At 43.4% G+C, this 25,729-nt stretch overlaps 1 protein-coding gene across 5 annotated transcripts in view; it reads left to right on the top strand.

Annotated features, from left to right (window-relative positions):
- The window catches only part of MEGF11 (multiple EGF like domains 11), a 789,316-nt gene that overhangs the window by 122,622 nt on the left and 640,965 nt on the right, over window positions 1-25,729 (top strand). For all 5 annotated transcript variants that reach the window (XM_075346053.1, XM_075346052.1, XM_075346050.1 and 2 more), the window contains exon 2: window positions 24,208-24,331. In XM_075346053.1, coding sequence (XP_075202168.1) covers window positions 24,216-24,331 — 116 coding nt within the window. In that variant the 5' untranslated portion in view covers window positions 24,208-24,215. The remainder of the gene's footprint in view (window positions 1-24,207; window positions 24,332-25,729) is intronic.

The following is a 25,729-nucleotide window of genomic DNA, read 5'->3' as shown; positions in this document are numbered from 1 at the left end:
TTGATAACCTTCCTGCAATTGAGCAAGGCAAATATGCCTAGCTATGTTATGATGTATTCCTTCTCTAATATTGCTGCAGTACAAGGTAGCTCTAATGGTGGTTATTGGCTGACATCCAACCTTTTTTCACAGATAAATGTGAAAGAAATGTAAAAATAGCATCTTAATGTGTCTGTGGAGGAAAGATGCACAGTTCTATTATTTTCCATTAGTTATAGTATAGGCAAAAAACTAACAATGATGCCGTTATATACATGTAAATGCACCCACCCAATTAAATTAGTTCTTTTCTGATAGCAAAATATATAAAAAAAATGATTGGATCCATCAGGATATGTTGAAGGTGTTGCCCACGCGTTCCACAAAAGTCTACATTCACTCTAAAGCCCACTTTACATGCTGCGATATCGGTACCGATATCGCTAGCAAGCGCCCCCGCCCCTGTCGGTTGTGCGTCACGGGCAAATTGCTGCCCGTGGCGCACAACATCGTTAGTCCCCGTCACACATACCTACCTGCCTAGTGACATTCCTGTGGCCGGCGAACCGCCTCCTTTCTAAGGGGGCGGTTCGTTCGGCGTCACAGCAACGTCACTAAGCGGCCGCCCAATAGACGTGGAGGGGCAGAGCTGAGCGGGACGAACATCCTGCCCGCCTCCTTCCTTCCTCATTGCGTGCGGCCGCAGGTACGGTGATGTTCCTCGTTCCTGCGGTGTCACACATAGCGATGTGTGCTGCCGCATGAACAACGAACAACCTGCGTCCTGCCACAACAAACATAATCGGGAAAGGAACGATGCATCAACGATTAGGTGAGTAATTTTGATCTTTAACGGTCGTTCGTGCGTTTCACACGCAATGACGTCGCTAAAGAGGCCAGATGTGCGTCACGAATTCCGTGACCCCAACGACATCTCGTTAGCGATGTCGTTGCGTGTAAAGCGGCCTTATGTTCCGGCGTTGATTCCAAGTAGTTATGGAACTGCAAGTTTGTGATATGCATACATCCGGCCTCATTCAGACAAGACGTGTCGCTTAGTACAAGTGAATTGAGCAAGGCAGCGAACGTCTAGTCGGAACGTGGCCAGATGTATGTATATCGCAAACTGGTGGTCATGTGACCGTTGGGTCTCACAACCTGCACCAGAGAAACCTCACAGCGTGCACTTGAAGCATGAGGAAGGAAATATGTGGCTCATAAGATATATGTAAATACTTTTATGCAAAAAAAGACACGGGATTCTAAAGGCCCCTTTACACACTGAGACTTTCTAGCGATCCCACCAGCGATCCCAACCTGGCCGGGATCGCTACAAAGTCTCTGGTGAGTCGCTGGTGAGCTGTCAAACAGGCAGACCTGGCCAACGACGCAACAGCGATCCAGACCTGCAGAACGACCTAGCTAGTCATTGGGGACGTTGTAAAGCAGCTTTTTGAAAGGGAAGTCGCTAACGAAGTCGCTGTAAAGTCCCCTTTACACACTGAGACTTTCTAGCGATCATGCTGCACAGCGGGAAACAAAGGACCAAAGAATGGTCCTGAATGATTTGTAGCGATCAGCAACTTCACAGCAGGGGCCAGGTCGCTGATGTGTTTCACACACTGCAATGTCGCTGGGGAGGTCGCTATTATGTCACAAAACCGGTGACGTTACAGCGATGTCGTTTGCGATGTTGCAGTGTGTAAACCCACCTTAAGAGTGATACCTTAATGAGCAACTTTACCAGTGAATGACTGAGATAAGAGCACAACATTCCAAAGTCATTTGTATATGAGGTGGATAGGGTGATAAATCAAAAAGATAAGCCAAAGTAATAATACTGAGGTTTTTGTTACAAATGGAGAGGTAATAGAGGTGAAACTGAAAGAGATTCTCCCATGAATTAAGTTAATCTAAAAGTTGATTTTAGTCAATAGATCTTGGAATAATGAGTTCTAAAATTGGATGTGTTTAAAAAGTTCCTGTGCTGAGATAATTCTACACATGTGCCTCTGCTATGTACTGTGTAATGGCCATGTCTGACCATACAGACACGGCCATTACACAGTACAGAGCAGGGGCACATATATAAGATTATCTTAGTACAAGAATGTTTATTTTTAAACACATCCAAATGAGGAACTTATTATTATTCCAAGATCTATTGATTAAAATGAACTTCATACATGGGAAAACCCCTTTAAGAGTTTAGGGATCTGGAATCAGTCTGGTGGAGGTGGGTAATATGCCCATGTAGTGGATCATAACTGCAGGTGTTAAGGCTCGTTTACAGAAGCATATTATACAGAGAGCACACGCACCCATTAAAGCTAATGTTCCAGTGCACAGAGCCAAATTTCCACACCCGAACAATGGTCTGTATGGTAAAAAAAAATGCATTAGCAAGCACTACTTTTGTCCGATTTATGGACCAGACTAGTTTATGTAAATGACAGGCAATTGGCTGAACCTACCTTAAATTAAGTCCTTTTCTCAACAATTTAAAGCTCCTTGCTTGAATTCCCAATTTTTGTTTCTCTGTGGTTTTTAAAATGACCTCACAGGCAGCTATGTATGACACTGTACTGTAGTGATTATCGCCCTAGACAACACACGATCTACTAATTAAAGGTATTTGTGAATTTCTTTTTCATGGTATTTTATTTTTTTTTCTATTCCTGGAAAATGTGTTTAAAAAATGTGGTGTTTTCCCATTAAATCCTATCATTATGGAGTAGAGATTTTCTAATGAGAAATTATTTTTACTACTGATTGTTAAGCATATGCCTGAATCATTGTGTAGTCCAGCGACAATCAGAGCTGAATGTTATGGAGGACATCTACTTGTGTGACACATAATAAGTGTAGACTAACCTTTTCTCTTCCGGATAATCATTCTTCCAGATGACCCAAACAGTCTGAAGGGGCTTCATCAGAGAAAATACCTTCACCCCAGTCCTCCGCAGTCCAGTCCCTGACCCTCCTGCAAGTTATTTTTTCTGATGAAGCCCCCTTTAGTCTGTTTGAAGTATGGAATGATTGTCCAGAGAAGAAAAGGTGAGTGCTACCATTATTCCTGTATCATGTGATCAGTAAAGCATCCTGAGACCATTCACATGTGGTGTTCCTTTTCATCCAAGGGACTCGGCTCACTCACAATTTTGCCTGAGAACACTGCCATTAATAAAGATTAGGCCTAAGCCACACAGCGAGAAAATCGGTGCGAGTGGAGTGCGATAAAACATCACATTCCCCTCGGACCAATTCTAGCCTGTGTGTCAGCACGCATGAGCGATTATTTTCTCAGCCCTAATTGGACCGAGAAAACAATTGCAGCATGCTGCGACTGTAAGCTGAGACTCTTTCTCTCGCACCCATTCAAGTGAATGGAGCGAGAGAAAAATCGCACTGCACTTGCGGTACACCGGTATACTGCCAGTGCAGTGCGAGAATGGCAATAGCCGACTACGGAGAAGAGAGGGAGAGAAATCCCTCCCTCCCCTCCTCCGTGCCAGCCCGCCCCCCACAGCTGAGGTCTGCTCATATGATCGGACCTCAGATGCAGGCACACTCGTATGACACTCGGCTCCTGCTGTGCTGCCAGCGCGAGCCGAGTCTCATGCGAGCATCGCAGTAGTGCCCCATGTGGCCCCAGCCTTAGTATCTAAACATCCTCTAACAACAACTTCTCCCAACCGTCCAGGATTAATTTTGTGATGAACTATCATGTTGTGACTGTTGGACGAGGGATAGGGGCCTCTAGGCTGTCCCTCATGCTAAGTGGCCCTAGGCTATCCCTAAACTCAGCAGATCAGGAACAAAGTACATGTGGAGCTCTTACTGCGCTACTGAAGATATGACATAAATCCAGGAAAAATTTAATGAAGGTGGTTTTATTCTACGCGTTTCAAAGTGTCTCCCCATTTCTTCATCAGGAAATCCACTGATATAACAGGCTATAACAGTAATGCAATCTATATATAGCAGCAAGTATTCAAAAAAATAGCCCCAAGGAAGTACATGACAGGGAGTCCCTAACCTCTATTCCCTAACCTCAGGTATACTCCTAATGGTGGAAAGTCCCACATATGCTGATTGTCCCACTCACACTGCCCCATTGTTGGGATTTGGTGTTTTCATTATCTTGCAACAGTATTGTGACCCATGTGAATGTGTTACTTGTGCATGTGAGGTTCATATTTATTGCCTTATGGTTGGGACTTCTTACTGTGTGCATACAGCCCTTCTTTGTTCACCTTGCTTACATTATATCTGCTAGGGGGTTGCTCTATCCCTCACAGGGGATAGACAAAGACATTTATAGGCTTTGAGCCTTTTAATTGTTTTTAAATTGGTTTGTGTCCACTTGAGTGACTATTGTAATAAAGACTTTTTGTATACTCATACAGGTGTATCCCTGTTTTTTGCATACCAGCTTTTCTCTATATATATGGTTACTTTGGTGTGCTTAGGTGATCCCTGTTCAGTTTAATTATTGGATGATTACATCCTTTAGGTGGTGCCCTCCTTAAGATTATACAAGTCCCATTCCTGTTATACTCCTAACCAGACCTTATCTGATAAACCCCGATCCAGGGAAGGCTGAGACAGGAGTGTGATTTTAACCAACGATAAAGACAGAGAAGGGAAACACAAAACTTTGATACACTATGCACACACAAACACACACACAAACACACACACACACACGATTAGACTATAAGAGTTTCAGGAGGAAAACAAGAGCGTGAAGGTAGCTATAAAAGACAAGAGGAGTAAACTCTACAACCATGCAACGCAATAAGCACTACTGCCACCAGAGAATCTGGAACACCACACCTCACCAGACAACCTAAGATAAACTATAGTTGACATAGGTGGAAAGATTCAGGCAGCATAAATAGGAGTGAAGCAGATATGATTGACTTCCCAACAAAATGTGAACAAAGGAGACAAACAAGCAGACTAGCAGAGATTAACTCTTGTTAGCCTACATTTGAATCAGCACACAGCAGGTCAACGCTCGAGTCTGCATGCGTTGAACCCAGACACCAGAGAATTTCTCAGGTGTGGTGTCAGAATCTGTAATCTGAACAGCATATGTCACTGCCATGACAGTTGGCGAAGCTTGTGAAAATCTCCGTGTGACATAAACAATGCGTTTTCTACCATGGTACATGGAAAAAGTGACAACTAAGTGAATCTGTGAACAAAACATTTATATTTTAGGTCCATGGCCAGAAAACTCCCCAGATCTCAGTTCCATTGAAAACCTGTGGTCACTGGTCAACCCTCCATAACCAGGTAGACAGGGGTGGGATTCAAATTTTTAACAACAGGTTCTCTGTAAACCTCGCCCAGTTGAAAACCACACCCATTCTGTAACCACACCCATTTTGTTAGCCACTCCCATATACACGCACTTTCCTCAACCAAAAAATACAAGTAATTTAAAGTAAAATCTCTTTCCCCTTCTTACCCTCCTTTACCTTCATGCTCCTGTCCAGCACCAGTTATTGTATTAAACGGTTTTTCTATAATTTTTAAAAATTATTACTAAAGGAGCCCTGCTAAAATTGGAACGGACGACCTTCCCCACACAGATCTCATCCCATGTGGTCTCTTTCCCCTGCAGATCCCATCCCATTATGGCCTCTTTCTCCTGCAGATCCCATCCCATTATGGCCTCTTTTCCCCTACAAATCCCATCCCATTATGGCCTCTTTCCCCCTACAAATCCCATCCCATTATGGCCTCTTTCCCCTTCAGATCCCATCCCATTATGGCCTCTTTCCCCTGCAGAGCCCATCCCATTATGGCTTCTTTTCCCAGCAGATCTTATCCCATGTGCTCCTTTTCCCATATAGTTCCCATCTATGCAGCCTCCTCTCCCCATATAGCTCCCATCTTATGTGGCCTCCTCTCCCCATATAATTCCCATCTATGCAGTCTCCTCTCCCCATATAGCTCCCATCTATGCAGCTTTCTCTCCCCATATAGCTCCCATCTTATGTGGCCTCCTCTCCCAATATAGCTCCCATCTTATGTGGCCTCCTCTCTCCATATAGCTCCCATCTTATGTGGCCTCCTTTCCCCATATAGCTGCCATCTATGCAGCCTCCTCTCCCCAAATAATTCCCATCTATGCAGTCTCCTCTCCCCATATAGCTCCCATCTATGCAGCCTCCTCTCCCCATATAATTCCCATCTATGCGGCCTCCTCTCCCCATATAGTTCCCATCTATGCGGCCTCCTCTCCCCATATAGCTCCCATTTATGCGGCCTCCTCTCCCCATATAATTCCCATCTATGTGGCCTCCTCTCCCCATATAGCTGCCATCTTATGCGGCCCCTTTCCCCATATAGCTTCCATCTTATGCGGCCCCTCTCCCCATATAGCTGCCATCTTATGCAGCCCTTGCTCCCTGCATCTTCGGCTCTATGAGCGCTTACCTGTTCCAAGCACCGGCGTCTCTCCTCTGTCTTCCGTCCTCCTCCGCAGCTCTCTGCACACTGATGCTGACAGGCGGCAGTAGGAGGAGCTACCTCCTCACACTGCCGTGACCTCTGCAGCGTCAGGTCAGGGGGCAGACAGGCTCCACTGTACCCGAAAGTGCGGCACGTACGGAGGTACGGGGATTCATTTGTGCTAGTGTCTTAAAGACACTAGCACAAGTGTATACAGGGAACTGGATCGCCAGAGCTGTTTCTTGCCGGTTCGGGGTACCGGTTGCTATTTTAACAACTGGTTCGCCCGAACCGGACAGAACCTGCTGAATCCTACCCCTGCAGGTAGACAAATAAAAACATAGAAATTGTGATAAACTCCAAGCACTGATTAGTTAAGAATGGGTTGTCATCAGCCAGGACTTGGCCCAGAAACTGTTATCCAGCCTGCCAGGGTCAGTGGCAGAAGTCTTGTAAAAAAAAGGGTGAACACTGCAAATATTGAGTTTTGCATAAACTTGATGTATTTGTCAATATTTTTTTTTAATACTTATAAAATCCTTATAATTGTACTTTAGTAACCATAGAAACATCTGACTTAAAGATCAAAACCACTGAAGCAGCAAACTTTGTGCCAGTCCCAAAACTAGAAAACCACACGTGAAATGCATTTACTATAGTTAGGAGTTTTATTGCACGGCTACCCACACACATACAATGCTCCCTACATGGGTTTTCAACTCATTATATAAGTCCAGCAAATAATGGACTCCTATTATTCTGCAATTAGACATCCTTCCCGGTCTCTGTGTGTTCTATTGGATCATTCAGCCTTTGGTGGACTTTCCATTCTCCAAGTTAGATGTTGTATTATTGGCAAACAGGAGCTTTAAATGTCTCAGATCTAACTTTATGGACTATTTCAGTTTTATGTTCTCCACATTCCAACTTGTGATTACTTGGAATTTATAAGATCTGTGTGAATTAATGATTCAATTATCTTGGATATATACTTTTTTACCATCTCATATGTGAATGTACCATTTTTTACATTCATTCAGATTGTACATGATTACATAACTTGGCAGATGAATAGATCTATACAGTGGCATGTAAAAGTTTGGGCACCCCAGGTCAAAATTATTTTTATCCTGAACAATTAAGGCAACTTGAAGAAAAAACAAAAAGCCAGCACCAATTGTGCACTACAGCACTAAACATTCCAAACTGTACTTATTATAAAAAATTTTTTTGAGATTTTTGGCAAAAAATTGCAATTTCTTGAGCTGCTTCGCCACGTCACGGCAAATCTCATTTGAAGCAGTCCTACACTAAAATATTTTTATAAAATGTGCCATACGGCACATTAAGTCATCAGGCTTTGTCCACAGGCTATTTACTTCATGCAGCATTTGCTTGGACCTGTCCCGCCCACAGCCATGACTCAGTCATGGGTACGGGATTGAAATAGACCAGGTGAGTGCTGCTAAGAGCAGTTCTACTATTCATATGTGAGGCCGTATGGCACATTTTATAAAAATATTTTAGTGTAGGACTGCTTCAAATGAGATTTGCCGTGACGTGGCGAAGCAGCTCAAGAAATTGCAATTTTTTGCCAAAAATCTCAAAAATTTATTTATAATAAGTACAGTTTGGAATGTTTAGTGCTGTAGTGCACATTTGGTGCTGGCTTTTTGTTTTTTCTTAATTAAGGCAACTTTCACACATCCGGTTTTTGCTCTGCGGCACAATACGGCGTTCTGCAGAAAAACCGCAACCGTTTTTTTTCCCGACGGTTGCGTTTTTTTTTTCATAGACTTACATTAGTGCCGTATTGTGCCGCATGGGCTTGCGTTCAGTCCAGTTTTTGCCGCATGCGGCAGATTTAGCCGATGCCGCGGCCGGATGGAACGTTCCCTGGCACGTTTTTTGCTCCGGCAAAAAAACCACATCGCGCCACATCCGGCCGCTGCGGCGCATTTTTCAATGCAAGCCTATGGACGCCGGATGCGGCGCGATGCGGAAAAAAACGCATCCGGCCGCCGCATGTGGTTTCTTCCACTGCGCATGCTCAGTAGCGTGCCGCAACCGGAAAAAGACGGACGGGCCGCATGTAAAAACTTATGCAAAGCATGCGGTGTTTTCGCCGCATCCGTTGCATAGGTTTCACAGCCGGATTGAGCCGCAGTGCTCAAACCGGATGTGTGAAAGTAGCCTAAGCAAGATGAAGATGAAATGATCTATAAAAGGCATTCACTTAAAGATGACAGATTTCCTTTGTATTTTAGGCCAAAAAAATTTTTTGATACATTTTAAAAATTACAAAAAGTAAAACAGGCTGATGCAAAGGTTTGGACACCCCTGGATATTCGTGTATTCAGATATCTTTAACCAAGACTTCAGACCTCATTAGCATGTTAGGGTTATGGCTTTTTCACTATCAGAGGTAAGAAAAAAAACAGCCTCCACTAACCATGTACCAAAAAAACAGCAGCCATTGGTTCTTCTAAACAGCTGCCTAGCACTCTGAAAATTAAAATAGTGGAGGCTGATACAGCAGGAGACTGCTTTAAGACGCAAAGCATTTTCAAGTTGCCCTTTCCTCAATTCGAAATGTAATTAAGAAATGGCAGTTAACAAGAACAGTAAAGGTCAAATAAGATCTGGAAGGCAAAGCAAATTTCTGTGAGAGCTGCTCGTAGGATTGCTAGAGAGATAAATCAGAGCCCCCATTTTACTGCAAAAACCTTTAGGAAGATTTAACTGAATCTGGAGTTGTGGTACATTGTTCTACTGTTCAGAGACACCTGCACAAATATGGCCTTTATGGAAGAGTCGTCAGAAGAAAACTTTTCATGCATCCTCACCAGCATCAGAAGTATGCAAAAGAACATCTAAACAAGCCTGATGAATTTGGGAAACAAGTCATGTGGACCGATGTGGTTAAAATAGAACTTTTTGGCCATATTGATCAAAAAGTATGTGTGGAGACATGTCAAAATTTACAATAGACCACCTCAAAGGATTCAAGCTAAAAGTTTTAAAATGGCCCTCACAGTCCTCTGATTTAAACACCACCGAAATCTGTAGCTAGACCTGAAAAGAGCAGTGCATGCAAGATGACCCAGGAATCTCACAGAACTGGAAGACTTTTCCAAGGACGAATGGATGAAAATCCCTCAAACAAAAATTGAAAAACCCTTGACTGGCTACAAAAAAAACATTTAGAAGCTAAGATACTTGCCAAAGGGGTGCATCTAGGTACTAACCAAGTAAGGTGTCTACGGTTTTGCGTCTGTACATTTTCCTTTTTGTTGATTGTAAAATATAAAAGATGAAAAAAAAAAAAAATCCTCTTAAAATACGAACGAAATGTATTATATTTACTTTTTTGCCTTTAAGGCTATGTGCGCACTTACCGGATTTTGCCGCAGATTTTTTGCGGTTTTGCTGCATGTTTCGCTGCAGAAAATGTTCATAACATCTCTGCAGTGAATCACCAGCAAAACCTATGGGCAAAAAAAATCCTGTGCGCACTAGGCGGAATTTGACAGCTGCATGTTTTGCTGCGGGATTCCTGCAGCAAAAACAATTGCATGTCAATTCTTTTCCGCACGTCGCTGCGGGATTTCACTCCATTGACTCCAATGTTAATCGTGAAATCCCGCAGGGAATAACGCAGGCAGCAAATTCTGTGCGGTTCACTGCGTTTTCCTGCGTTATTCCCTGCGGTATTTCGCGGTTTACCTCCGGTAATGTGCATCGCCTGTCTGCGGTTTTGCAGGGAAGTGATGTCATTACAGGAAGAGGAAGCCGTGCAGAGAGTAAACACACAGATCACACACACACAGACATCACAGACATAGATCACAGACACATAGAACACACATAGAAAGAAAACGGAAATATAGAAAACAAAGAACGTGGGCTCCGCCGTATTTTTACCTTCCAGCCGAGGTAAGTGTGACGCCCTGGGCAAGCCAGGGGTCACAGGTCACAACACCACCACACCCTACACCCCAGTTAGGAACAACTAGGCTAACCAAAAATCCTTGTTGCCTTCCTCCAGGGGCTGATGTCCACACCAGGGAGTGGGCCAGGCGGTTGGCTCCGCCCACCGAGGAGTTCACAGCCCTGGAGGCGGGAAGAATCAGGCAGAACAGTTTAGGAAGTGAAAGTAGAAGGAAGTGAAGTGGTAGAGGACCAAAGGAAAGGAGCTTGAGTGAAGAAGTAAAAAGGAACAGTTAAGCAAGCCTGAAGCTGGTCCGGGTGTGTGCCTCGGACTGAGACAGCAAGGTCAGCAGACGGCGGTGATAGTCTGCAGGGGGACTGCTTGGAGGTTGCTGGAAGGACCGCGGACGGGTGGTGACCCGGCGGTACCGGAGCAGTATACGAAGAACGGTCAGCACCAGGGCAGGGGCCTTTCGGATCCCGGCAAGGCTAGGAGTCGCCATAATTTGCCAAATCCGTCAGTGAAGGGGACCTCTGTCTCCTAACAACCAAGTCCCGATTGAAGGCAACAGCCCGACCGTGAAGGGGAGACACCGCCACCGCCAGGGCACCAGTTTCCCAGGGCCAGCGCCTGCAGGCAAAGTAGGGCTCCTTCGGACCAGATTGAAGCCAAGGAGTGGGTACCCGGTGGGAACCCATCGCTACCAAGAGACTTTTCATAGGTGCAGAGAAGAGACCGTCACCGCTATCTGCAGGGAACCGCAGCACCGTAACCGTCCGAGGGACCCGTCCAACCAGCCGTTTGTTTACCGAGAACTGTGTCGTGTTTACTGGCTGAGTGAGTACCTCCGTGCCGTGCGGCACAGCGCTGCCCCTGCGCCCCTGCACCTCCACAGGCCCCATACCCGCCTGTCCACCATACCAACCCCATCACTGGGCCCCGGGAGCACCAAGACCCCTACCCACGGAGGGGCAAATCAACAACTGGCTGCTCCGTACCATCACTCCCGGGCTCCCCAAACAGAGCAGCGGTGGTGTCCACTCAATCACCACAGCCGTGGGTGGCGTCACGGACAATAAACTATCCCAAAACCCAATCCCCTTTTACTCACGGGCGAGGAGCGCCGCTCGAGTCCCCGGGATCCGGCCCATCGCTCGAGCCACCGAGCAGCAGCAGCCCGCAGCAGCCGCGGCAGCCGGACCCGAGCAGAGGTAGAGCGCGGCGTCCCTTCCTCCGCCCGCGACATAAGCACACAGCGGCGGCCCGGTATTCTCATGCTGGGGAGGGAGAGGGGCAGGGTTAATGTCCCCTGCCTCACTCCCCCTCCCGCAGCCGAGAATATCAGCTGCAGCTGCCCCGGGACTGTCGCATCCATTATGCGGCAGCATCGGCGTGTCCCCGGCTCTTCCTGCCGCCGTGTAGCAGTGGCAGCAGGGTAATACAAGGGGTTAATGGTGGTGGATCACCGCCATTAACTCCAGGCTTGATCATGGCAGCGTCTATGAGACAGCTGACATGATCAACCCGTAAGTAAAGTGAATAAAACACACACCGAAAAATCCTTTATTTTAAATAAAACAAACAAGCCTCGTTCACCATTTTATTAACCCCTCCCGCACCAAAGCTCCAGCGTAATCAACCGCTCCGACGTCCTGCGCTGCTTACATCCAGCCGCGACTGTCACAGACACAGCGCTGAATGAATGCAGCAGACAGCAGAGGTAATTACCGGTCATTTCCCACGGCCGGTAATGTGAACTCACTGCCGACCGTGGTAAATGCAGCGATCTGTCCTCTATCTATCTATCTATCTATCTATCTATCTATCTATCTATCTATCTATCTATCTATCTATCTATCCCTCTATCTGTCTGTCTATCTATCTATCCCTCTATCTATTCTTCTGTCTATCTATCTACTATCTCAGAATTAAATGACTTTTTTTTTTTTTTTTCAATGTGCTTTATTGCATTGAATGCAATAAAGCACATCCCAACCTGCACGCGGCAAAACCGCGGCAATACCGCGAACAATACCGCGGTGAAACCGCAGCAAACCGCATGCGGTTTTCGGGTGCGGTTTGCCGCGGTTTTTTACCGCGGGTGCGGTAATCTTTGAGAGCATGCGGAATTTTCTCAAGAAAATTCTATTTCCCAGTGCGCACATAGCCTTAAGGCCCCGTCACACAAAGAGATAAATCTTTGGCAGATCTGTGGTTGCAGTGAAATCATGGACATATTGTTCCATTTGTACACAGCCACAAACCTGCCACTGATTGTCCACAATTTCACTGCAACCACAGATCTGCCGCAGATTTATCTCTGTGTGTGACAGGGCCTTTAGAGTTCATTTCATCTTCAACTTGCTTAACTGTTCACAATAACAGTAATTTTGACCGGGGGTGCCTAAACGTTTACGTGCCACCCTATATAGTGCCTTTAAAAAGTATGAACTTTGCCACATTTTTTCATGTTACACACCTAGGAAATTGTACATTTTTTAAATGTTTAAAAAACATAAATCTGAAAATTGTGAAGTTCATTTTTATATTCAGTCCGCTGTAGTCTGATGCCTCTAAATAATATCCTGAGTGATCAATTGCCTCCAGAAGTCTCTTACTTAGTAAACTGAATACACATATATGTAATTTTTTCTCAGTATAACTGCAGCTGTTCTGTGATGATCTCAGAGGTTTTTGAGGACATTAGGGATCAAACATTAGGAAAACCAAGGAACAAACCAGACAGGTCAGGGATAAAGGTGTAGAGAATAGTTAAGCAAGGTTTTGGCTATACTAAAAAAAAAGCAACCTTTGAACATTTCACAAAGCACTGTTCGATCTATCGTCCAAAAGGAAGGAGTAAGGTGCAATTTCAAACTAAGACATGGCCTTTCACCTAAACTGACATCCTATGCAAGGTGAGCAGTAATTAGTAGTGATGGGCGAGCATACTCGCCACTTCTTGATAGTTTATTGAGCATCAGGGTGCTCAGGCATGCTCATTACTTGATTGAATATCGGGGGTACTCGAACACCATACTCGCGTCCATGCCACGCATGTTGGACAGCCGCTAAACATGTGAGAATTACCTGCCAATCAAGGTAATGCCGTAGCTTTGCTAAATTATGGCATAACTGTGATTGGCATGCCACAACGCGTCACCGCCACACTCTACCCCAGAAAAACTGTAGGCATAGCTGCTGGAGAAGGGATAGGTTTGGATTAGAGGCATATAGGCAGGGATTATAGTCTCACAGACTTTGCTGCTCCAACCTAAAACCAAAAGTCCTTTATCAGGGCTACATCTATTTTATTCCTTATTAATGGTGTAAAATGTCCAATCATATGTCATTTACCTAATTTAATATGCACGTGGTGTGCATAAGGACAGGGAAGTGGACGTGCTATTGATGGTGCACATCGAGGCGAAAACCGTGGATCATGTGGAACTGAGCCTTCTGTGGAAGCAAAAGATACACTCTCATCCACAAGACCTCTCTTCCCGTCCCACGTTGCCAGGGAGGTGCCGGACACCGCTTTTGAAGCCAGAACAGTGCGAACAGGTGATCGGTTGGATAGCAGCACCACCCTATCTTCCACATGATCCAGCTTCACTAGTTAACAGGCCTTGAACCTCCTTCCTCCCACCATGGTGAGTCCCAGAAGACAAATGATCCCACACTTGGACACTCCCAAGAGCTTTTTACTTTTCGATTTATTGATTCTGGCTTCTTGACCTGCATGTTTCAAGTGGGACATAAGAAGATGGTGTGTAATGATGCCCAAATATTTGAGCAGCCATGGTCAAAAGAAGATAACGGTGTCGAACGGCAATAACTGTCTCAAGTCAAGAGGTAGATGATGAGACACAGTTGCCAACAAGTGAAGATATTAAGTCAACAAGTCAGGAGGAAGACCACAATGCGGAAGTGAAAGATGAGGTGATGGACGATGAGGTCACTGACCCAACCTAGGAACGTGCCATGCAGAGCGAGGACAACCGCACACAGGGGGAGTGTTCCACAGCACCGCAACAGGCAGGAAGAGGAAGTGGGTTAGCCAGAGGGTGAAGGTGGGCAACTGTTCCCCAGAGCACCCACACGTGGCAAGTTCCTAGGTAGGTGTTACCCAGTCTGGAGCATTGTTGGCAATGTCAGCTTCAAGACACCGCCTGTGTGGAGAAACCTGTCGCATGCATTGCTCAGGTGTGATTTTTTTTTTTTGTCCCAGTCTTACACACAAACACTCATTAAATCCTGAAGGTTCTGTGGGCTCATTGTATCAACTCTGAACTTTAGTTCCTTCCATAAAATTTCTATCGCATTCAGGTCAGGTGATTGGCTGGGCCCATCTAGCAGCTTTATTTTCTTTCTCTGAAACCAACTGAGAGTTTCTTGGCTGTGCTGTGAGTTTTTGATCATTGTCTTGCTGATATGTCCACCTTCATTTCAGGTTCATCTTCCTGGTAGAAAGCAGAAGATTTTTAAGAATGTCTTGGTACATTTGTCATTCATCCTTCCTATAATTATATGAAGTTTTCCAGTGCTAAAAAACAGCCCCACACCATGATGTTCCCAACTCCAAACTTAACTGTTGGTATGGTGTTTTTGGGTGCAGTGCCGTTTGACCTCCAAACATGGTGTGTATTATAGCATCCAGAGTTATATTTTGGTCTCATCTGACCAGACTATATTCTCCATATTTTACAGGCTCATCTAAATTACATAGTTAGTTACATAGTTACTTAGGTTGAAAAAAAGACCTAGGTCCATCTAGTTCAACCTTCCACCAGTTCTACATTTGGTCATAAATGTTGTTGAGCAAACTTTAAATGCGCTGAGCATGCTTTTTGTTCAGCAATGGAGTCTTGCATGGTGAGCGTGCATACAGGCCATGGAGGGTGAGTGGTTTACTCATTGTTTTCTTTGAAATAATTGTACCTGCTGATTGAAGGTCTTTCTGTAGCTCTCCACAGGCTCTTAGACAACTCTTCTGATAATTCTGTCTGAAATCTTGGTAGGGAGCACTTGGTCATGTCCTGTGTATGGTGAAATAATAATCTTTCCACTTCTGGATTATGGCCCCAACAGTGCTCACTGGACTTTTCAGTAGTTTAGAAATTGTTCTGTAACCAATGCTATCAGTATGTTTTGCAATAATTAGGTTGCAAAAATCTTGAGACAGCTCTCTGGTTTTACTCCTCATGATATTTCTTGTGTAGCACCTTGGTAATGAGACACCTTTTTATAGACCATCAGGTGAACCAGCTGATATTATTTTTCACTAACTAAAAGGATTGCTTTTTAAGTACTGATAGACTTCAGGTGGTGTCATGACTTTCCATGGCTTTTTGCACCTCTTCTTCATGTGTTTCAATATGTTTCCCTGAGTCATTTCTCATTATTACACATAATTTTTGAACATCTATAGTTTGATCTCTTTGCCTGAGTGGATTGAATGGGATGTTACTGGCTACTGACATCTGGTGAATAATTCATTTCAATAGAAATTTTTAGAATATTTTTACTTAGAAAACTGGTGGCGTGTTCAATACTTAGTTCACCCACTGTAAATATATATATATATATATATATATATATATATATATATAGCTCTATATATATATATATATATACAGTATATATATAGATATATATATATAGATATACGGTACATATATATAGATATAGATAGATATAGATATACAGTCATATGAAAAAGTTTGGGCACCCCTATTAATGTTAACCTTTTTTCTTTATAACAATTTGGGTTTTTGCAACAGCTATTTCAGTTTCATATATCTAATAACTGATGGACTCAGTAATATTTCTGGATTGAAATGAGGTTTATTGTACTAACAGAAAATGTGCAATCCGCATTTAAACAAAATTTTACCTGTGCAAAAGTATGGGCACCTCAACATAAAAGTGACATTAATATTTTGTAGAACCTCCTTTTGCAAAAATAACAGCCTCTAGTCGCTTCCTGTAGCTTTTAATGAGTTCCTGGATCCTGGATGAAGGTATATTTGACCATTCCTGTTTACAAAACAATTCCAGTTCAGTTAAGTTTGATGGTCGCCGAGCATGGACAGCACACTTCAAATCATCCCACTGATGTTCAATGATATTCAGGTCTGGGGACTGGGATGGCCATTCCAGAACATTGTAATTGTTCCTCTGCATGAATGCCTGAGTAGATATGGAGCGGTGTTTACGATCATTGTCTTGCTTAAATATCCATCCCCTGCGTAACTTCAGCTTCATCACTGATTCTTGCACATTATTGTGAAGAATCTGCTGATAATGAGTTGAATCCATGCGACCCTCAACTTTAACAAGATTCCCAGTCCTGGCATTGGCCACACAGCCCCAAAGCATGATAGAACCTCCACCAAATTTTACTGTGGGTAGCAAGTGCTTTTCTTGGAATGCCGTGTTTTTTTGCCTCCATGCATAACGCCTTTTTGTATGACCAAACAACTCAATCTTTGTTTCATCAGTCCACAGGACCTTCTTCCAAAATGTAACTGGCTTGTCCAAATGTGCTTTTGCATACCTCAGGCGACTCTGTTTGTGGCGTGCTTGCAGAAACGACTTCTTTCGCATCACTCTTCTTTACAGCTTCTCCTTGTGCAACGTGCGCTGTATTGTTGACCGATGCACAGTGACACCATCTGCAGCAAGATGATGCTGCAGGTCTTTGGAGGTGCTCTGTGGATTGTCCTTGACTGTTCTCACCATTCTTCTTCTCTGCCTTTCTGATATTTTCTTGGCCTGCCTCTTCTGGGCTTAACAAGAACTGTACCTGTGTTCTTCCATTTCCTTACTATGTTCCTCACAGTGGAAACTGACAGTTTAAATCTCTGAGACCAAAAAAATTATGGTGTGCTCCAACCAAAATCAAAGTTAGTGAGGTGCAAGTGAGAGGACCGTGGTCCTGGTTATCAGTCAATATTCATACACTGCACTCTCGTATATATTTGAAGTTGAAAAAAAGACTTGAACAAAGTTGATTCCTTTAGCAAAAACGTGAAAATTTATTTATACAGTGACAAGGGAGGAAGATTTTTCGGCCTCAATACGGGCCTTTCTCACGCCGGGTCACTCCACTAGAAAAAGACAGTTTCTCTCAAGAGTATTGCTTTATTCTATTTAGTCTGCGATTGCAGGGATAAGAGATGAATAAAGAGGAACTCCACCCAGGGTATATTTGATTAGAGGTCACAGGAGAAGAGCTCTGCTTAGCATATTCATTACATATGAGCTGTTCAGGTGTGCATGTACGTCCTTTGCAGTAGATGTAGGAATACGGGAAGAATTCCCTATGTTGCACCTGGTAGTTGTAGTAGATGGGAACAGCCGTACAGGGAAAGTTTATAGTATATAACTTGTATTCATAACATACGGGCCGTTCAGGTGTGAACATATGTCCTTTGCGGAAGACGTGGTGGTTGGGGAAAAATCCCTTGATATATTGCACCTGCTAGTGGCAGTGGATGGGGCCAGCCGTATATAAGCAGACTTTTGTTATAGTATATTGAGGAGGGCTTCCATCTGTGTACTGCACATGAGGGATTTGATATATAAGGGTGGAATGCGAGAAGTCCTCTTAATGCCGCCTTCCCAGGTTATGGCTCGAGTGTGCCATAACCTGGGAAGGCGGCATTAAGAGGACTTCTCGCATTCCACCCTTATATATCAAATCCCTCATGTGCAGTACACAGATGGAAGCCCTCCTCAATATACTATAACAAAAGTCTGCTTATATACGGCTGGCCCCATCCACTGCAACCAGCAGGTGCAATATATCAAGGGATTTTGCCCCAACCACCACGTCTTCCGCAAAGGACATATGTTCACACCTGAACGGCCCGTATGTTATGAATACAAGTTATATACTATAAACTTTCCCTGTACGGCTGTTCCCATCTACTACAACTACCAGGTGCAACATAGGGAATTCTTCCCATATTCCTACATCTACTGCAAAGGACGTACATGCACACCTGAACAGCTCATATGTAATGAATATGCTAAGCAGAGCTCTTCTCCTGTGACCTCTAATCAAATATACCCTGGGTGGAGTTCCTCTTTATTCATCTCTTATCCCTGCAATCGCAGACTACATAGAATAAAGCAATACTCTTGAGAGAAACTGTCTTTTTCTAGTGGAGTGACCCGGCGTGAGAAAGGCCCGTATTGAGGCCGAAACGTCTTCCTCCCTTGTCACTGTATAAATAAATTTTCACGTTTTTGCTAAAGGAATCAACTTTGTTCAAGTCTTTTTTCAACTTCAAATATATACGAGAGTGCAGTGTATGAATATTGACTAAATCTCTGAGACAACTTTTTTTTATCCTTCCCCTGAACAACTATGTTGAATAATCTTTTGTTTTCAGATCATTTGAGAGTTGTTTTGAGGAGCCCATGATGCCACTCTTCATAGGAGATTCAAATAGGAGAACAACTTGCAAGTGGCCACCTTAAATACCTTTTCTCATGATTGGATACACCTGCCTATGAAGTTCAAAGCTCAATGAGGCTACAACACCAATTTAGTGCTTTAGTAAGTCAGCAAAAAGTAGTTAGGAGTGTTCAAATCAAGAAATTGATAAAGGATGCCCATACTTTTGCACCGGTCAAATTTTGTTTAAATGCGGATTGCACATTTTCTGTTAGTACAATAAACCTCATTTCAATCCAGAAATATTACTCAGCCCATCAGTTATTAGATATATGAAACTGAAATAGCTGTTGCAAAACCCAAATTGTTCTAAAGAAAAAAGGTTAACATTAATAGGGGTGCCCAAACGTTTTCATATGACATCACAGTACGTATATCAGACCAAGGTCAGCCAAACCTGGTGATGTGATGGCGGCTTGCATAACAGAGTCTTATTTGCATGGGGACCCCACAACTCTCCCCAGACAGATAATTTTTCGTGGGATAGAAGTCGTGATCATGTCCCATTTCAGACTGCGAATCTTTTTGTTCTCAGTGAGATGTTACTTCCAGAAGAGCCTGGCAGCAGCTCTTTTATAGAGGCCGCAGCAGAGCTGAGTGTTCTAGTTGTATGGAAGAGTTGGGAGAGATCTTGTTCAGCCAAAAAATAGGCCAAACCAATATTCAGTTACCAGCTTTCTTTTGTATATGGTCATCTTTAATAGGTTGTCCCCTACTTTTACATTGATGGCCTATACTAAGTTAGGAGAGGTCATCAATGTATGATCGGCCGGGGTCCGACACCCCACACCCCCGCCGATCAAATGTTCTTGGTCTTGGCAACACCAGCAGGCAACTGGAAATGCTCAGTTCCGGAGCTGCTCCATCTTCTGATAGCGGCCGCAGCAGGGTATTGCACATCCGCCTCCTATTGATTAGAATGGAGGAGGATATGTAGCATATCAGAAGACGGGTCAGCTCCAGGACTGAGCATTTCTGGCTTCTGTCGCTGCCAGCACTGGGAACAGCTCATTGCGGGGTGTCAGACTCCGGCTGATCAGACATTGATGACCTATCCTAAAGATAGGCCATCAATGTAAAAGTAATGTACAATCCCTTTAATACACGTCAACAATAATATTAGTTCAGCACTGGGAAGAGAGAAATATGGCCATCACTCCCAAGCACTATGCATGGACATCTCTGCGTGTCTTTATTTTTCTACTTTTGTGATTCTGGAGGGAAAAGGGAGATTTTTGTTCGAAATAAGAAAATGTTATTTTCTTTGCAGCTTCTTTTTTATTACTTGAGGTGAAAATCTTTGTAAATGGCTGCCCGGGGAGTCCTCCTAAATGTATAGGTAGACATTCTGTATATATAACTTAGGGAAAGAAAGGATTGATGCCACTCTAGTTAGTAATCCATTTGTGTGGAAATTCTCTGTGGTAAACACAACTCCCTTGAGCCCAAAGGGGACATAATCCATTAAACTTGTAAGATACTACACGACAATGGAGCCATGTCTGATGTACCCGCTGCCCCTGTTACTCACAGAGAAGATATTCACAGCAAGCCAACCATGTTTAATATCCCACAGAGCTTTGTATGTCTGCTCAAGTGTTCCCTGAAGACGACCGTAGCGCACAGAAAAAAAGTTTTAGGGGCAGGTGAATGGGAACATGAGGCGGCTAATGAAGAGAAAAGCTTGTCTTTTGTCTCCAGCTTGTAAAGAGCACTTAGCTGTAGTCACTTTGACGGCCCTGGGCGGTAAAGAAATAACAGACATAATAAGACGTCTTATTAGTAGAAGAAGGTCAACTATATATGATCCTAATATAACTGGACTTAGATCAGGGGACATTCTCCGTCCAAGCGGCTGGCTATTTGATTTCCAATATGAGCCAAGTCGACAGTCGGAGCAATGACGATAAGGGCAGGAAGCAGGTCTTTGCTTGCACACCTGGTCGATATGGGGTTAAGTGTATTTCACATAAATAGCAATTTCGGCAAATGGCGTATATGTAAATGATAGGAGAGGCCCACTCAGCTTCGGAAAAAATGACTTGTTAGCATTTGCCAATAAGCAGAACCTTTCAGAGTAACAACCATTGATTTTAGTGTTATTGTAAATTCATGTATATGTGACTGTTACTGCCACAGTATCTTTACCTCCTTGTTACAGCAGGGCGGTGATTCCTGCTCTTCCGGAGAACGACTAAACCCAAATACAATGCAACATTTCACTAAATGATGTGCAGTGGCTCCATTAGGCCATTTTTCATGTTGCATTTGTAATTTAGAATAAGGCCCTGTGCGCACGCTGCAGATTTACCGCGGATTTGCCACAGAAAATGTGTCTAACATTGCTGCTGTCATTCCCCAGCAAAACCTATGGGTATAAAAAAATGCTGTGCACACACTGCGCTTTTTTATACCTGCGGATTTACCCACGTAATTTCCGCTTCAGAATTAATGAGCATGTCACTTCTTTTCCGCAGGTACCTGCGTTTTTTGCCATAGATAATGGTAAAAATCCGCAGGGACCAACCTGCGGAAAATCTGCGGTAAATCCATGGCAAATCCACAGCAAATCTGCACCAAACCACGGCAAAACCGCATGCGGATTTCGTTGCAGCTTTGGTGCGTTTTTTTTACCGCGGGTGCGGGATTCTTTATGAGGGTCCAAATTTTCCTTGAGAAAAAGTCCATTTTGTAGTGCACACATGGCCTAACACTATTATTAATCCTGGAGGATGTCTTCTAGAATTGTCTATTTCAGCCTCTAGATCAACTATTATTGTTTTATGGTATATGGTTATATTTTACTTTTGTCCTGAAATAATTTTTGTTCAAGCTATTAGTTTTAGAGAAAAGTAACTTGCACAATGGCGGTATTGCTGGTATGTAGTTTGTTGTGACCCACAGTGTTTCTTGTAGGATTTCATTATTTAGCATGAATGCCGGTTCAGCCAAGTGCTAAATGCTGGACCACCAGACTGACCAAAACTTCTCACGTACCGCAACGACATGCAAGGTTTTTGTTGGAATATGTTTAGTGCAACAACTCCATTCCTGTCTATGAATGTTTAGTTGTTAGGTTTGTGTGCTGTTAATAAAGATAGAACAAAAAAAAGGAGGTCACAGGAAGAGCATGTGACTGTATTCTGTATTCTTCCTTCCTGTGCTCTATGTGAGAGGACGCTTGCTGCAGGAGCTCCAGATAGAGACACACAGAAACGATCACTTGCTGATTTACTAAGCTTCATATTTGTTCCTGAATAAACCAACCATTGTTTACTTGGAGAGTATCGTGGATAATCTGCTGCCAACAGTTTTTCTGAAATCACACATATGGTCTAAAGGGAATCTGTCAGCAGGATTTTAACCTGCAAACTATTTATATGTGCCTGTAGCTCTTTCTCAGACAAGTCTAGCTATACCGTTACATGGCCAGTCTATTCCTCCATTACTGGGAAATCAGCATTTGAATTAATATGTAAATGAAGCTGAAGAAGTATTTTTAGATCTGAAGCCTCTGTGACTCCAGCTCTATTCCCTGCCCAGCGTCGCCTTTTCCTGTTGACTGATGGTTTTTCTACCTGAAAATATTCAGCAGAGAGACTGTTAGTCAAGCAGGAGGATGGCGGCACTGAGCTGTAAATAGAGCTGAAGCTTCTGTCACTCCAGCTCTATCATATCTATTTGCATGTCAGTTCAAAGGCTGATTTTTCAATAGCGGAGGAACTGACTGGCCATGTAAAGGTATTGCTGGACTGGCCTTTGAAAGAACTACCTGTGCATATAAATAATTTACAGGGTGAAATCCTACTGACAAATTTCCCTTAACCCTAAATCTCTAGATTCCTTACTAAAGAAATAACAAGGCTTATTATTTTCTTTAAATCTATTTTCCTGATTGCCACATAACAGTGGTGTATGATTGGGGATTATAACTAGAAGAGTGCAGAGGTTAGGTTACCCCCAGGTCTAGATCCTGAGGGCGCACAGAAGATCTCTCTGTCCAATATAAGGAGTAATATAAATGACATATTTTATAAATCTCGCATTTTGCCCATGATCTTGCAGGTGTCTGGTCCATCCTAATCGACTTTAAATAGGTTGTCCACTACTTGGATAACTCCTTCTCAATCTCTATATTTCCCCCATAATAAACCTATACTCACCTCCTATGCCAGCATCCTATCTACGGTGTTGGCAATGGCTTTCCCTGGGCTCTTGTGACAATGTTATCGCTTTTTGGAGGGGGGAAGCATATTGATTGAAGAGGAGTTGCTTGAGTAGTGACAACCCCTATAAATTCTTTTTGTATTAATGTATCTGATCTACCTAAATATTTCTGAAGTGAAATTTAGGAAACTCAGATGCTACTAACTTTAATGATAAATCTTTAAAGGGGTATTCCAATGTCTAATATGTTATCCCAATATGTAGTAGGTGTAGTAGTAATAATAATAATAATAATAATAATAACAAATACCTCCAATTAGAAATGTAGTATTGTTCTCCTGATAAGCTATGTTGCTTACCTCATGTGCAGGGTATTGCAGCATAGGTATCCATGGTTCTGACCACTCATATAATGACAGTTAGTTGCTCATGGTCGTAATCATAAGTTACTGTAATTCCCTGCAGACGAGATAAGTGACATATCTTATCAGAGGAACTATACTACATTTATAATTGGAGGGATTTGCTAATATTATTATTATTATTATTATTATTACACCTGCTACATATTGGAAAAGGATCTTGGAGATGGGAATATGCCTTTAAGTAGTTTTATTGTTACAGATCTAATGTGCTACAAATATAAGATCTGTGGTGATCTGACTATTCTCCAGAAAGTACAAATGTGTTCTAGAAAGAAATAAAACATATATATGGGAGAAATAAAATGATAAGGCAATCCAAACAGTGGGAAAATTATCAATACCGTACATATAAGGACCTGTAATGCCGGTAGACTAATCAGTAAAGCAATATTCCGGAAAATTCCTGTCTGGTCCATTTCTCCCCATTCAGTTGAGTGCAGTTGTTTTGCAGTTCGCTGTGGCTGACCACGAGCACCATTGTGCAGGGTAACACTTGAAGGTAATGCAGCCCTAATCTAGCGCTGCGATCTCTCCATTCACAGGATCAGTGAGGGTCATGTCGGTCAGATTCCTACTCTTCAGAAACTGAAGGCATATACTGTATGTATATACCGTAATAATGATATGCCATCATTTTCTGTTTAGGGAAACCCCTTTAGAGTAAGGTACAAAAACACTGTGAGCTCTTTTCTATTCGCTGCAGTTTAACTTTCTTATTACTCAGGAACTCTTTTTGTGGCCACTTTTTAATGCCTTTTTTTTCCTTCCAGGTGTCAAAATGAAGCTTTTTGCTGCTGTGGGATGGACTGTCAAGGTGTTCATTTTGTGTCTGGTGCTAGGAACTGCGGTCTTGCTAAATCCAGAGGATCCCAATGTCTGCAGCCACTGGGAAAGGTAATGCTAATCAGAGCCATCTGATACTGCTATAGCTACAAAGTAATATGTTCATACTGCCTTATAGTTCATAATTGGCTGTAGAGACTTAGGGGTACTTTGCACATTGTGACATCGCTACTGCGATATCGCCGGGGTCAAATCGAAAGTGACGCACATCCGGCGTCGCTGTCGACATCGGAGTATGTGAATAATTTTTACTACGACTAACGAGCGCAAAAGCGTCGAAATCGTATGATCGGTGTAGCGTCGGTCATTTCCATAATTTCAGAAGGACTGATGTTACGATGTCGTTCCTCGTTCCTGCGGCAGCACACATTGCTGTGTGTGAAGCCGCAGGAGCGAGGAACATCGCCTTACCTGCGTCCCGGCTGCAATGAGGAAGAAAGGAGGTGGGCGGGATGTTTTTGTTCCGCTCATCTCCGCCCCCCTGCTTCTATTGGCCGCCTGCCGTGTGACATCGCTGTGACGCCGCACGACCCGCCCCCTTAGGAAGGAGGCGGTTCGCCGGCCAGAGCGACGTCGCAGGGCAGGTGAGTGCATGTGAAGCTGCCGTACGGATAATGTTCGCTACGGCAGCTATCACAAGATATCGCAGCTGCGACGGGGGTGGGGACTATCGCGCTCGGCATCGCTACCATCGGCTTGCGATGTCGTAGTGTGCAAAGTACCCCTTACAGTCACTCAACATTTATAAAAGGAGTGTATATTTATACAGAATGTTTGAATATAATTCAGCCCTATACACGTGCCCTAGAAGAAGCCTAGGAAGATGTGGAACCCATCATCAGGCCAGTCAGCATGTCACTCATTTTTATAAGAAAAGCACTGTATTATTTACTTTTGGGAACATATAGATTAAAATACTATACATTTTTTTTACAATTTCTGGTGACATACTGCATTGTGCTTGAACTTTCTAAATCCCTATAGGTACACAATCATTGATAAGCTATTTGTTTGCCTTGTAAGAAGAGGTGGTAAATGATTTGGGGTGGATTAATCCAGTGTTTCTAGCAATTTCAGTAAAGCCGATTATAAACTTTAAAACTTTATATAAATTATTACAGGAACATGATCGCCCTTTCAGTCTTTTCTTAAACATGAGATTCACTTTGTAAGAAAATTTCGCTTTTAGATCAGATTACATTATTAGAGCCATTTATTATTAGTAGGCATTAGTGGGCTCATGGAAGTGAGAGAAAGTGCGAGAATTGGCACATCTAATGGATGTGCCATTCTTGGGCGGCTGCGGGCTGCTATTTTTAGGCTGGGAAGCGCCCAATAACCATTGACCTTCCCAGCCTGATTATATCAGCCGCCAGCTGTCTGCTGTACCTTGATTGGTTATCAAAAATAGGGCAGAACCCATGCCATTTTTTTAAATTATTTATTGAA

Source organism: Anomaloglossus baeobatrachus, chromosome 4 (assembly GCF_048569485.1).
Source record: "Anomaloglossus baeobatrachus isolate aAnoBae1 chromosome 4, aAnoBae1.hap1, whole genome shotgun sequence".
In the NCBI taxonomy this organism is placed as follows: Eukaryota; Metazoa; Chordata; class Amphibia; order Anura; family Aromobatidae; genus Anomaloglossus; species Anomaloglossus baeobatrachus.
The sequence above is the reverse complement of the archived record's forward strand: the minus strand, read 5'-3'. Positions and strand labels throughout refer to the sequence as shown.